General features: G+C 42.7%; 1 protein-coding gene and 1 long non-coding RNA gene across 3 annotated transcripts in view; one reads left to right on the top strand and one right to left on the bottom strand.

Moving 5' to 3' along the window:
- LOC139357630 (uncharacterized) overlaps positions 1-2,007 on the bottom strand; it is a 29,605-nt gene extending 27,598 nt beyond the window's left edge. The window contains exon 1 of the long non-coding RNA XR_011611207.1: positions 1,688-2,007. This is a non-coding gene — a long non-coding RNA (uncharacterized lncRNA). The remainder of the gene's footprint in view (positions 1-1,687) is intronic.
- A 6,796-nt stretch (positions 2,008-8,803) lies between these two features.
- Positions 8,804-13,964, top strand: LOC105476161 (spermatogenesis associated 19). 2 transcript variants are annotated; one of them, XM_011731833.2, is made up of 8 exons: positions 8,804-8,821; positions 9,083-9,223; positions 9,402-9,458; positions 9,952-10,083; positions 10,255-10,346; positions 12,026-12,092; positions 12,483-12,558; positions 13,784-13,964. In XM_011731833.2, exons 2-8 carry the CDS (start codon positions 9,146-9,148, stop codon positions 13,846-13,848), a joined length of 567 nt encoding a protein of 188 aa, XP_011730135.1. In that variant the 5' UTR covers positions 8,804-8,821; positions 9,083-9,145; the 3' UTR covers positions 13,849-13,964. The 2 variants fall into 2 exon arrangements, with proteins under 2 accessions (XP_011730135.1, XP_011730137.1); XM_011731835.2 differs by lacking the exon at positions 8,804-8,821 and having other exon boundaries at positions 9,079-9,223; positions 12,026-12,103.
- Positions 13,965-14,552: the final 588 nt, after the last annotated feature.

Below are 14,552 nucleotides of genomic sequence, written 5' to 3'. Positions count from 1 at the left end.
ATTTTTGACAAGGATGACAAGACAATTCAATGGATAAAGAATATTCTTTCTAATAAATGGTGTGGGGACAACTGGATATCCACATGCAAAAGAATGAAGTTGGGTCCTCTACCTTACACTATAGATAATAATTAACTAAAAATGAATCATAGACATAAACACAAGAGCTACAACTATTAAACTCTTTGAAGAAACATAGGATTAAATCTTTATGGTCACAGGCTGGGCAATGGTTTCTTAGATTTGACACCAAAAGCATAAGAAACAAAAATAAAGAGAGATAAATTGGGCTTCATAAAAAATTCAAAACTTCTGTGCTTAAAATAACATCATTAAGAAAGTGAAAAGGCAACCCACAGAATGGGAGAAACTATCTGTAATCATATATCTGATAAGACACTTGTACAAGGGATACATAAAAATTCTAACAACTCTACAATAAAAGATAAATAATCCAATTATAAAATGAAAAAGGACTTAAGTATATATTTATCCAAAGAAGAGATACAAATGACTAATAATCACATGAAAAGATACTCAGCATCATTAGTGATTAGAGAGAGACAAATCAAAACCACAATAAGATACCACTTCACACTCACTAGGATGGCTAAAATCAAAATGACAGGTAATAATGCTGGCAAGAATGTGGAGAGATCAAAACCCTCACACATTGATGATGGGAAAGTAAAATGATTCAGGCATTTAAAAAACATTTTAACAGTACCTCAAAATGTTAAACACAGGGTTACCATATGACCTGGGAATTCTACTGCTAGATATAAACCCAAGAGAATGAAAACATATGTCCATACAAAAACCTGTACACAAATGTTCACAGTAGCATTATTCATACCAAAACATAGAGACAATCCGAATGTCCATCAGCTGATGAATGGATAAACGAAATGTGATACATTCATATAATGGAATACTACACAAGGAATTAATTGCTGATATCTACTATAATGTGGATGACTCACAAAAATGTTATCTTCAGTTATGAAAGACCAGATATTGTATGATTCTATTCATATGAAATGTCCAGAATAAGCAAGTCTATAGAGACAAAGTAGATTGGTGGTGGCCTAATGCTGAGAGAGAGGGTTGGGGGAAAATAAGGGTTGACTACTAATGGGTACGGGGTTTTGTTTTTGGAGTGATAAAATTATTCTAAAATTAGGTCGAGGTGATGGTTGTACATCCATCCAGTGAATATACTAAAAACTACTGAATTGTATATTTTAAATGGGTGAATTTTATGGAATGTGAATTATGTCTCAATAAAGCTGTTAAGAAAAAGTAAAACATGTTAAGCATAAAGTCTAGTCCCAGGAATTTACCCAAGAGAAACAAAATATATTTCCATTCCACATATTTTTTCAAATGTTCATCACAGATCATGGTGGATGGGAGGAGGACTAGATTGTATTTCCAGACAGAGCAGCATGTGGAGGCTAGCATTACGAATTTTAGCTCCAGATTGACTGCAAGAACAAACAAGCTGTCGTGAGAGGACCCACAGACCCTCTGAAGCAAGTGGACTTCTCCTGCAGGACCCGGGAGACATCCCAAATACCGTGAGTGCCCCGACTGTGGAAGTGGGAAAGGGAGGCCCTCCTCTGCTGAACACACACCCCCACGGAGAAGCTCAAGGACTATTTGTGGGAGACGTTTCTGACTTTACCTGGAGCTGAGTCAACTTAGAGAGCGAGCCGAGCGAAACGCAGGGGTAGAGAAAGCAGCAGGAAGGCCCTGGGAGCTCGCTGGGTCCCCAAGCAGCCCATTCCTGCCTGGCACCGCAGGGATCGTTCAGGAGGGTGGCCAGAGGAGCAGGGAGTAGAACTCCACAGCGAGAAGGAATTCTCTAGCTGAACTTTGTAACAATTTGAACCGGGTGAGAAGCCTCCTGGTCGGAACATGGGGGCGGGCAAGAATCCCGCTTGCAGACTTCACAGCCGGAGAATAACTAAAGCCCTTTTCTTTCACAGCTGGGAGGCTTAAAGCCTCCGGCAAGTTTTCAAGCTCTATCGCCCTCCGACTGGAAAAAGACTGAGGGCTATTCGGAGGACACAGAGGGAGTGAGACTAGTCCTTCAGATTCTGTAGGAGCTGGGTGAGGCCTGTGACTGCTGGCTTTGCCCCACTTCCTGGACAACCTGCATGACTCAGCAGAGGCAGCCATAATCCTCCTAAGTACACAACTCTAGTTACCTGGGAATCTCACCCCCATCCCTACAGCACCTGTAATCCCAACTACTTGGAAGGCTGAGGCAGCAGAATTGCTTGAACCTGGGAGGTGGTGGTTGCAGTGAGCTGAGACCATGCCACTGCCCTCTACCCTGGGCAACAGAGTGACGCTCCTTCTCAAAAGTAAATAAATAACGAAAGAAGCACAAAGAACACCTGGGAAATTCATTGCAAAAAGATCTTTGCCTGGGCACACTGTCATCAGGTTATCCAAAATTAAGATGAAGAAAAGAATCCTAAGAGCTGTGAGACAGAAGCACCAGGTAACCTATAGAGGAAAACCTATCAGATTAACAGCAGATTTCTCAGCAGAAACCCTGTAAGCTAGAAGAAATTTGGGCCCCTATTTTCAGCTTCCTCAAACAAAACAATTATCAGCCAAGAATTTTGTATCTAGCAAAACTAAACATCATATTTGAAGGAAAGATTCAGTCATTTTTAGATAAACAAATGCTCAGAGAATTCTCCATTACCAAGCCACCACTACAAGAACTGCTAAAGGAACTCTAAATCTTTAAACAAATCCTGGAAACACATCAAAACAGAACCTCTTTAAAGCACAAATCACACAGGACCTATAAAACAAAATGCAAGTTAAAAAGCAAAAACAAAATGCAAAAAACAAAGCAAAGTACACAGGCAACAAAGAGCATGATGAATGCCCGGGTACCTCACATTTCAATACTAACTTTGAATGTAATGTGAATGGCCTAAATGCTCCACTTAAAGATACAGAACCACAGAATGGATAAGAACTCACCAACCATCTGCTGCCTTCAGGAGACTCACCTAACACATAAGGACTCACATAAACTTAAAGTAAAGGGGTGGAAAAAGGCATTTCATGCAAATGGACACCAAAAGCGAGCAGGAGTATCTGTATCAGACAAAACAAACTTTAAAGCAATAGAGTTAAAAGAGACAAAGAGGGACATTATTTAATGGTAAAAGGCCTTGTCCAACAGGAAAATATCACAACCCTAAACATATATGCACCTAACACTGGAGCTCCCAAATTTATAAAATGATTACTAATAGACCTAATAAATGAGATAGACAGCAACACAATAATAGTGGGGGACTTCAGTACTCCACTGACAGCACTAGACAGGTCATCAAGACAGAAAATCAATGAAGAAACAATGGATTTAAGCTATACCTTGGAACAAATGAACTTAACAGATATATACAGAATATTTCATCTAGCAACTGCAGAATACACATTCTATTCAACAGTACATGGAACTTTCTCCAAGATAGGCCATATGATAGGCCATAAAATGAGCCTCAATAATTTTAAGAAAATTGAAATTATATCAAGCACTCTCTGAGATCACAGTGGAATAAATCTGGAAATCAACTCCAAAAGGAACCCTCAGAACCATGCAAATATATGGAAATTAAATAACCTCCTTCTGAATGAGCATTGGGTCAAAAACGAATTCAAGATGGAAATTAAAAATGTCTTCAAATTGAATGACAATAATGAGACAATCTATCAAAACCTCTGGGATACAGCTGAGGCAGTGCTAAGAGGAAAGTTCATAGTCCTAAACGCCTACATCAAAAAGTCTGAAAGTGCACAAATAGACAATCTAAGGTCATACCTCAAGGAGCTAGAGAAACAAGAACAAACCAAACCCAAATATGGCAGAAGAAAGGATATAACCAAGATCAGAGCAGAACTAAATGAAATTGAAACAAACAAACAAAAAAATACAAAAGATAAATGAAACAAAAGCTGGTTCTTTGAAAAGATAAATACAATTTATTTATTTTTGAAAGCATAAATAAAATTGATAGATGATTTGGATTTATCTTTGAAAAGATAGATAAAATTTATAGACCATTTGGATTTTCTCTCTTCTTTTCTTGGACAAAACAAGATTAACCAAGAAAAGAAGAGAGAAAATCCAAATAACCTCACTAAGAAACGAAACAGGAAATATTACAACTGACACCACTGAAATACAAAAGATCATTCAAGGCGACTAGAACACCTTTATGCAGATAAACTAGAAACCCTAGAAGAGATGGATAAATTCCTGGAAAAATATAACCCTCATAGCTTAAATCAGGAAGAATTAGATAACCTGAACAGACCAATAACAAGCAGCAAGATCGAAACAGTAATTAAAAAATTACCAAAAAAAAAGTCCAGGACCAGATGGAGTCACAGCAGAATTCTACCAGACATTCAAAAAAAGAACTGGCACCAATCCTTTTGACACTATTCTACAAGATACAGAGAGAAAGAACCCTCCCTAATTCATTCTATGAAGCCAGTATCACCCTAATACCAAAACAAGGAAAGGACACAACCAAAAAAGAAAACTACACACTGATACCCTTGATGAACATAGATGCTAAAATCCTTAACAAAATACTAGCTAACAAAATCCAATAGCATATCAAAAAGGTAATCCACCATGATCAAGTGGGTTTCATACCAGGGATGCAGGGATGGTTTCACATAAGCAAGTCAATAAATGTGATCCACCACATAAACAGAACTAAAAATAAAAATCATATGATCATCTCAATAGATGCAGAAAAAGCATTTGACAAAATCCAGCATCCCTTTATGATTAAAATCCTCAGCAAAATAAGCATCCAAAGGACATACCCTAATGTAATAAAAGCCATCTATGACAAACCCACAGTCAATATAATACTGAATGGGGAAAAGTTGGAAGCATTCCCTCTGAGAACTGGAACAAGACAAGGATGCCCACTCTCACCACTCCTCTTCAACATAGTACTGGATGTCCTAGCCAGAGCAATCAGACAAGAGAAAGAAATAAAGGGCATCCAAATCGGTAAAGAGGAAGTCAAAGTGTCTCTGTTTGCTGATAAGATGACTGTTTACCTTGAAAACCCTAAGGACTCTTCCAGAAACCTCCTAGAACTGATAAAAGAATTTAACAGTTTCCAGATACAAAATGTACACAAATCAGTAGGTCTTCTATACACCAACAGTGACCAAGTGGAGAATCAAATCAAGAACTCAACCCCTTTTACAATAGTTGCAAAAAAATAAAATACTTAGGAATATACCTAACAAAGGAGTCAAAAGACCTCTACAAGGAAAACTACAAAACACTGCTGAAAGACATCATAGATGACACCTACAAATGAAAACACATCCATGCTCATAGATGAGTAGAATCAATATTGTGAAAAATGACCATACTGCCAAAAGCAATCTACGAATTCAATGAAATCTCCATTAAAATACTGCAATCATTCTTCATAGAGTTAGAAAAAACAATTCTAAAATTCAAATGGAACCAAAAAAGAGCCCACATAGCCAAAGCAAGACTAAGTAAAAAGAACAAATCTGGAGGAATCACACTACCTGATTTCAAACTATACAGTAAGGCCACAGTCACCAAAACCAGCATGGTACTGGTATAAAAATAGGCACATAGGCCAATGGAACAGAATAGGGAACCCAGAAATAAACCCAAATACTTACAGCCAACTGATCTTTGACAAAGCAAACAAAAACATAAAGTGGGGAAAGGATACCCTTTTCAACAAATGGCACTGGGATAATTGGCTAGCCACATGTAGGAGAATGAAATTGGATCCTCATCTCTCACCTTATACAAAACTCAACTCAAGATGGATTAAGGACTTAAATCTAAGAACTGAAACTATAAAAATTCTAGAGGATAACATTGGAAAAACCCTTCTAGATATTGGCTTAGGCAAGGATTTCATGACCAAGAACCCAAAAGCAAATGCAATAAAAACAAAGATAAATAGCTGGGATTTAATTAAATGAAAATGCTTTTGCAGGACAAAAGGAACAGTCAGCAGAATAAACAGACAACCCACAGAATGGGAGAAAAATCTTCACAATCTATACATCTGACAAAGGACTAATATCCAGAATCTACAACAAACTCAAACACTCAAAAAGTGGGCTAAGGACATGAATAGACAATTCTCAAAAGAAGACACACAAATGGCCCACAAGCATATGAAAAAATGCTCAACATCACTAATGCTCACGGAAATACAAATCAAAACCACAATTCAATACCACCTTACTCCTGCAATAATGGCCAGAACCAAAAAAATCAAAAAACAATAGATGTTGGCATGCATGCGGCCATCAGGGAGCACTTCTCCACTGCTGGTGGGAATGTAAACTAGCACAGCCACTATGGAAAACAGTGTGGAGATTCCTTAAAGAACTAAAAGAGGAACTACCATTTGATCCAGCAATCCTACTACTGGGTACCTACCCAGAGGAAAAAAGTCATTATTCAAAAAAGATACTTGCACATGCATATTTATAGCAGCACAATTCACAACTGCAAAATCGTGGAAGCAACCCAAATGCACATCAATCAATGGGTGGATAAAGAAACTGTGGTATATATACACGATGGAATCATAGCCATAAAAAGGAATAAATTAATAGCATTTGCAGTGAACTGGATGAGATTGGAGACTATTATTCTAAGAGAAGTAACTCAAGAATGAAAAACCAAACATTGCATGTTCTTGCTGATATGTGGGAGCTACGCTATGAGGATGCAAAGGCATAAGAATAATACAACGGACTTTGGGGACTTGGGGGGAAATGTGGGAGTGGTCGAGGGATAAAAGACTACAAATATGGTGCAGCGTACACTGCTTGGGTGATGGGTGCACCAGAATCTCAGAAGTCATCACTAAAGAACTTACTCATGTAACCAAACACCACCTGTACCCCAATAACTTATGGAAAAATAAAATTAAAAAATTAAACAACACCATCAACATGTTCATCACAGTGTTATTCATAGTAGACCCCAAATGGACACCATTTAAGGTACCTCAACTGGTGAATGGACAAATTGTAGTATGTCCATGCAGTGGAATACTACCCCATAATAAAAAGGAGTGAATTACTGACACATGCTACAAGGTATGTAGATGACTCTCCCAAACACGCTTGATGAAATAAGCCAGAGATAATATGGTATAATTCCATATGTATGAAATGTCCAGAAAAGGCACATCTCTAGAGATAGGAAGCAGATTGGTGGGACTGAGAATAGAAGCTGAGGTTGCCTGCAAATGGGCATGACAAACATTTTTGGGGTGATGGATATGTTCTATATTTGTATTGTTGTGATGGTTGCACAATTCTCTGAATCCACTAAAATTATTTAATTATACATTATGATGGGTAAATTTTATATTATTTAAATATATCACAATAAAATTGTGTACTCTAGAAACTAATGAAAATTTTACTTCTGAAGTGAGTTAGAACAAGGTTGAAGGTATAGGGGAAGAGATGGAATGTCCTTGAATATATCTGTTCATGTAGTTTTGATTTCTGAATCACATTAATATTTTAAATAGTCAAAAATAAAATTACATCAATAAGGATGAAAACATAAATTTTGGGGGATAGCCACAGAAACGGAGATGTTGACAATTAATTTCATCTGCTGTTTTACAATTTCCAGTCTTCCTTGGAGTTAGGTTGGGGCCATAGGACTAGTTCTAGACCAAAGGCTCTAAGTAGGAGCCTCTGAGCTGAAATGTCAAACACTGACCTGATTCCTCTCTGTGCTCTCTTCCCTGCTTTGGCAGTCATGGAGCTCATATCCTCTGAGTGTGGACCTGTGAGTCTCCACATGGCACACAATTGCTCTGAAATTACCCAACTTGCGCCAGAGCTTTTAAGAGTGAGAAATAAACATTTTTGATTTGGAGATTGGCTTGTTACCTCAGTCCTCAGCAGAGCCTAGCCTATTCTGACTATGCCAGGGATGGTATAAAATTGAGGCGAATTGTTGAGAGCGAAGAGGTGTAGTGGCTCTATCGGGGAATTGGAGAAAGTGATAAAAGGTTTTCTATAGTCCTGAGAAGAATAAACATGGGAAAACTTATGAAATATTAAGAGTTAGAAGAAAACTAGAGACACAACTTTATCCCTTTCAGTATAAGGCAAAGAAACTCAGACCAGAGGGACTAATGATTAGGTCAAGAGCACACAACAAGTTGTTGCAGGACAGGTTGTTACTGGTGGAGGGTGTTCAGGTTCTTGGCGTCTTGAACAAAGAAATGGACAAAACACACAAACAAAGGAAGGAAAGAATGAAGCAACAAAGGCAGAGATTTAATGAAAATAGAAGTACACTCCACAGGGTGGGAGCAGACTGGTTACAGAATTTTCTGGGGTTTAAATAACCTCTAGGGGTTTCCCATTGGTTATACTTGGTATATACCCTATGTAAATGAAGTAGTGGCTCATGATCAGTCTGATTGGTTGTGGAAAGTGACCAATCAGAGGCTGAAGTGAAGTTATAAAGTTATAACTCTATGCAAATAAAGACCTGGCCCACAACCAGCTTGATTGGTTGTGGAAGGGGACCAATCAGAGGTACTTTCAGTTTTTCATCTGCCATGCAGAAAAGGAGAGGGTTGCCAAGGGAGTAGGCTCTGGTTCTTTTGTTACTTGGGCATGGAAAGTTGGGGTTTTCCTTTTGATTCAGTTCTAGGAAGTCAGTGTGAACCGGCCTTAGGTTTCCTGCCTCCAGACTCTATCCTCCTGCCTCGAGGTGAGCTCCCAAATTAGTGCTTTCCCAAGAAAAGAATTCAAGGGTGAGCCAGTGGTGTTAGACAGCAATCTTTTATTCACTGGTTCTGCTCCTTGAAGCAGGGTAACTCATAAGCAGTGCACCCAGAGCCCGAAATGCAGGGGCTCTTGGCAACTGCATTTATACTCACATACCTCATTTTCAAAGGGAGGCCATTGTCACATCATCACGGGTCAACCAATCAGGTGGACACCTCCTTTCAATGACTTTCCTGTCCCATAGGAGTTCTCAGGCAGCTTCAATGGAAGGAGGGAGCCAAGAAGGGGCCCTGGTATACATTCAAAGATGATAATTACAACATGGATTGTGTATATTCTTGCTCGGAAAGGTGCAGGGCTTCCCTTCCTACCAATAACCAGTTCGGTAAGCAGCTTGGTGGTAGTCACATGGAATAATTTTTCATGTATCTTCTCCACCTCTGGGACCCTGCTGCACTTCAGAGAGCTATTACAAATAACTCTGAGTAACAGTTGTGGGGGGTGGGTGGGAGGAGCTGGGATTCTAGGTTTTCTGAGGTAACCAACTCGCTAATTTGTTCCAGGACATTGACGTTGTGGAAAGCGAGGCTGTGTCTGTACTACAGCATTGGTTGAAAAAAGTAAGTAAGATTTCTTTATGACTCAGGGTATCCAAAATCCTAGAGAGCTGGTCTCAGTGGGTGTGGGGATCTGGATTTCCTTCTTCATGGAACTGGAACTCAAGTTCATTGCCAGACACCCTTCCTAGATTTGAGTCTAATTTCTTCACATGTCCTGGAGGACACTGTGGCTTGTGTCCTGGTAGGAAACGTGTTAGCACCACCACTAATGCCGTCCTGCTTCTCAAGCATCCTGGCTTAAGGGTTTTAGCTGCATCCTTCCCAGCTCAAGGGTGTCTCAGGAATACCTTGGGATAGGGCCAGGTACTTAGGGAGTTCCAAGGACTTCACAGGAAAGAAGCTTATTGCAGGAACAGCGAGGTAAGGAGTGTATGTGTGTGGATATGCGGTGTGTGAGTTGTGATGGAGAATGAATAAAAGGGAAAGAAGAGGAGAAGAAGACCCAGGGTTGGAGGCAGAGTGACGTTTTCAGAGGGAATTCCTCACCTTTCAGACAGAAGAAGAGGCTTCTCAGGGCATAAAGGAAAAGCTGTCCATCAACTACCCTTCCCAGGGCGTAAGGGAGAAGATGTCCACGGACTCCCCTCCCACCCATGGCCAGGACGTCCATGTGACCAGAGACGTGGTAACTGAGAGTTTGAGATGTTGCATGGGAGTGGGGGTGAGGGAGAGGGGAGAGGCAGGAGGTGCACCGTAAATGACTCTGGGCAAGGGTGAGGCGTTTGTCTGGGCTCTGTGCCAGCCCAGTTGGGGGCCACACTGGGCAGGAATCACATGGACCCTCTGGATTTCCCAGGTGAAGCACCACCTCTCTAAGTCTGATATGTCGGCAAACCAGAGCCAAGAGGTCCTAGAGGAGAGAACACGAATCCAGTTCATAAGATGGAGGTAAGGCGTCCCATTTGCCCTGGGCGAAGGAGGGAGAGGGAGAGATACGCAAGCCCCTCTCTTCACGAGCCCGCAGATGCTCTTCTCTAGAGGTGTCATCTTTGGCTGACAAATTTCTCAGCCTTGCTTTGGGGTCTTAAGGGAATATTCTTGCTATCTTGAAAGCCCAGCTCATTTCTACATTTTTAAATGACTTGAGGGGTTGGAAAACTGGGCTTGCACTCCATTTCCTAAATGCTTCTGAATACATTTCAGACTTCTGTTATTTTTGCACTTGAGTTGCTCAGAAGTGGCTGCACTTTAAAGAGCTGAAAGAAAATAAGCTCTTCAAATGCAGAAGCCAAAGTTCTCATCTGCAACCGAGGTGTGTGGAGGCTTCCCAGCGCCCGAGGCTAGAATTCTGCGCTTGGTCATGGTGGCTTCGCCAGCCTCCCGGGTGTCTGCCAGCTCACAGCCATCCCCACTGCCTCTCTTGGCTCTGCAGATGCTGAGCCACGAGGCCCAGGGAGCTGGCCTGACGCCATCACTCTTCAGACAAAGGCTTTCCTATTTCCTTTCCTGCACCTGTGTTCACTGGGACTCTCTGAAGCACATCAGCTCCCCCTCCCAGGAGAGGGACTGAGGGCTTAGACTGGTCCTCCGGGAAACTGAAGGAGACCTCTCCCCTTCCTCCTCTCTTCTCCCTTTCCCTGTCGCATCAGCGGTGTTGATCGGTTGTATCAAGGAGGCTCCACTTCTCAAGAAATGGTTTCCATGTGCTTACCCCTTCTAGTGGCATCTGCCTTTTAAGAAGACTCAAATGCACAGTAATTACATAACCAAAAGGAATAACATGGTGGGATCTGAGAGGTCCCTGGGAAAGAGGTTTTTTGGATGGGAAGCCTTCTGAGGCCCCTAAAATCATAAATGTTGTTAATTATAATCCAGGCTTTCCTGTGCCCGACGTGGTTGTGCTATGGAATTGTGGACATCGTGCTCCTTGGTTTGGATAACACACACATCATCTTCCAATATTTTAAAAATCTTGGCTGTATAATAAAACTAGATTTAAGCTTTTGAGACAGGCTACAGGAATCAGTCAATTATCTACATATAATTTTTCCACTCTGGATTTCCTACAAAGATTTTAAACCAAAAGCCTCTGCCTATCTTCCCCCACAACCCACTGGTTTTGGTGTCCCCCTCTTATTTCAGTAAGTATGTAGTCCGGAAATATATATCCCTTTATGAAACGAGCAAAGAGGCTCCCCAGGAGACCCCACAACTTCCTCACTGTAGGCTTTCCTAGAAGCATCTCTGAACAGCAGTGGGTGTGGGGTGATGCAGGTCATCAAGAGCTGACGATAGGACAGGAATTCAGAAGACTGAATTCAGAAGGGTGAATTCCATGGCTCATGAGACCACTGCCTGCTGCCTTTAGAAAGGGCGCTCAACTCTGTGTCCCTGGCTCTCCCTGGGACAGTCTGCTACCTGTCCAGCATTACTGGGGGCTCAAGGGTACCTGGTTAGTAAAAAAAAGCTTTGTGCTCATGAGTCAAGAAGGGGGAGAGACCAGCTCAAAAGTTCATGGTGTCGGGGCAAGAGCCATTGTTTGCAGGATCCCAACTCTAGCAGTTCTCTATGCCTGTTAAGAAAGAAACTCAGATCCCATATGCCAATGCACGAATGGCCTTTTGCAGTCACACTCGTATCTTCCAAGTGCCAAGTGAGATGACAGAGGATATCATGCGAGATCGAATAGAGCAGGTGAGACGAAGGTAAGCTGTTTGGGACTGGTTGATTTGCGTTCCCAACTGGGGGCAGGTAGTGTGGGGGTGACTGCTGGGTTTCCCACCCACACCCACCAATGCTCTCTCTGGTACAACAACATCAAGAGCAGGGGCACACGGTTCCCAGGGCTTCGTCTTATCTTCTGTGCTCCACATGACAGGGCTTTGCCAGCCTCCCATGGTGTCTGCCAGTGCCCAGAAGGGCTCCAGGCTAAGGGCCTGTTCAGATGACTGTGCTCCCAGGCCCAGTGCGGCCACGGCCTAGGCATGGCCTGCCCTCCCACCCCAACCCCTGTGCCGTGGTCTGGGTAGCCTCTGCTATCAGGCAGCCTCCCTCCACCTGGCCCTTCTCCTCTGTCCCCTGCAGCATCTCCCGTCTTGCAGATGTCTCAGCTCAGGACTTCAGTATGAGACCCTCCTACTCAGACTGCTAAGAGCAACAGGTGAGAGAGCTGACGGATGAGGAACTGGGCAGAGAAGATGGTTATCCTGGGCAGTGGGAAGGGGCACTGCAGCAGGGAACTTGGTAAAGAGGCTTAGCCTTTCCCTACTGGGGAAGGGCCTGCACTCAGGGCCAGTAGAGGAGAGGAGGGCCGGCTGTCTTGGGCTCCCGCAACACCTCTCTTAAGTTTGTGGAAGCACTTGAAGTCAAGTTTCAGATTGGCTTCCTGACTTTGTGGTGTCAGAGAGCACTGCCTCTGCATCATTCATGGGCCTGGGCTTTCGTGTTTAGGAGGTTGTGGTGGAGCCTGCAATTTTGCATTTCTCAAAGTTTCTGGGCATTGTCACTGCTGGTCTGCTGACCTCACCTTGAGTCACAGATCGTAGTGTCGGGGTGAGGCTGTATAGGTTTTAGACCTGCCACCAACTTGTGAGGTGACTTTGGGTCCCATGGTCTCTTTCCTTGTGCTTGGCCCAGTGGTCACACAGGGGCTGTTTGTGAGGCCCTAGGAGGTGGAAGGCCAGTGGCAGGATAAACAACCACAGGAGCTCTCCAGGATGCAGCCCCTGAGCCTGTGGTGAACAGCTGCGCTGGCCATTCTGGGGCTAAGGGAGAGATTTAGGCACAGCGACCTCAGCATGCTTACGGGAAGGCTGCTGGAGAGCAGTACCAGCATTTATTGAGCACTTACTGTATGCCAGCTTCTGCACAAGGTAGTTTGTCAGGGTTTCTCATTTGATCCAAAAAACAATCTTAAGAGAGGGCATCATTTGTGTCCATTATACAGAAGGCAGAACTTAAGTCAAGCCCGGGAGCAGATGCTGGGTTCCAATTCAGCTCCACCATGGGCAAGTTACATAATGCCACTGTGCCTCAGTTTCTTTATTGCAACAGAGTATCTACTTCAGAGGGTTGTCTTGGGGGTGATAGTGTCTGGCACATGGTAAATGCCACATCAATTGTTTGCTCATATTACTAGAGGTGAAGAACAGGAAGTGCTGGGAGGGCACACAGTTCGCAGGGGCTTCTGAGCTGGAAGAAACAGACTCAGGCTTCAATTCCAGCTGCCTGATGAACCACTGTCTATTCTTCCATGGGTTTCTGCTCTCTAGATGGAGCTGTGGGAATGCGGAGAACAGTGGGGTTACAGGGAGTCATCAGCAGCCCTACCCCTTGGCCAACCACATCTCCCTGCTGTGTCCCCTGGGCATTTCTCTTCCTCCTAGGTGGAAGTCCTTCAGGGTCCAGCAGCAACCTGTATCAGAAGAACATCCTTCTCTGCTTGACCTGACGAAGGGCCAGACCTGGGCAGAAAGACTCCAGCAGGTGAGCTCTTCGTGCGACAGTGTCAGCACTGGAGTCTTCTTGCTGAACTGCGAATAAAGAGACGCGCTATTTAACAACTCACCCTGTTGCTGGTTGGGGTGCCGTGTCATTCATTTGTTCATTCATCAGACACTGAGTACCTCACAGGCCTGGCTCTGGGGACACTGACTTACAGCCTGAGGGAGACATACAGCAGCCATTCCAGCAATGGGACAATGGTAATATGGGTGCTACTGGAACATAAGAAGGAGTGCTCTGTGGCTGGGGCAGGGGGAACTTTTTGAGGGAAGTGTGCTGGTTTGTTTCAGACATTTATGTTATCTGTACTTATTCCTTCTCTAACTCTCTTCCTTTTTAATGTAGGTTTGGTTTCTGACCTATATTCTTTTCCTCCTCTTTGAAGAACTTCTTTTAATGTTTCTTACAAGGTAGCTATACTAGTGACAATTTCCCTCAATTTTGGATGGTTGGAGAAAGTCTTTATTTGTCCTTCTTTTGAAGGGCAATTTTGCAAGATACAGAATTCTAGGCTGGCAATCTTTTTTTTTCTTTCAAAACTTAAATATTTTACTCCACTCTCATCTTGCTTGTATGGTATCCAAGGAGAAGCTGGATATAATTCCTATCCTTGTTCCTCTATAGATAAGGTATTTTCGCTTTCAAGAAACT

The sequence above is a fragment of the Macaca nemestrina genome, chromosome 12 (assembly GCF_043159975.1).
Source record: "Macaca nemestrina isolate mMacNem1 chromosome 12, mMacNem.hap1, whole genome shotgun sequence".
Classification (NCBI taxonomy): domain Eukaryota; kingdom Metazoa; phylum Chordata; class Mammalia; order Primates; family Cercopithecidae; genus Macaca; species Macaca nemestrina.
The sequence above is the reverse complement of the archived record's forward strand: the minus strand, read 5'-3'. Positions and strand labels throughout refer to the sequence as shown.

Excerpts from the sequence above, each read along its gene's own strand:
- LOC105476161 (XM_011731833.2), top strand. The coding sequence starts at position 9,146 with ATGATAATTACAACATGGATTGTGTATATTCTTGCTCGGAAAGGTGCA. Across the intron at positions 9,224-9,401 it reads TCCTACCAATAACCAGTTCG|GACATTGACGTTGTGGAAAG; the intron begins GTAAGCAGCTTG and ends AATTTGTTCCAG. Across the intron at positions 9,459-9,951 it reads TACAGCATTGGTTGAAAAAA|ACAGAAGAAGAGGCTTCTCA; the intron begins GTAAGTAAGATT and ends CTCACCTTTCAG.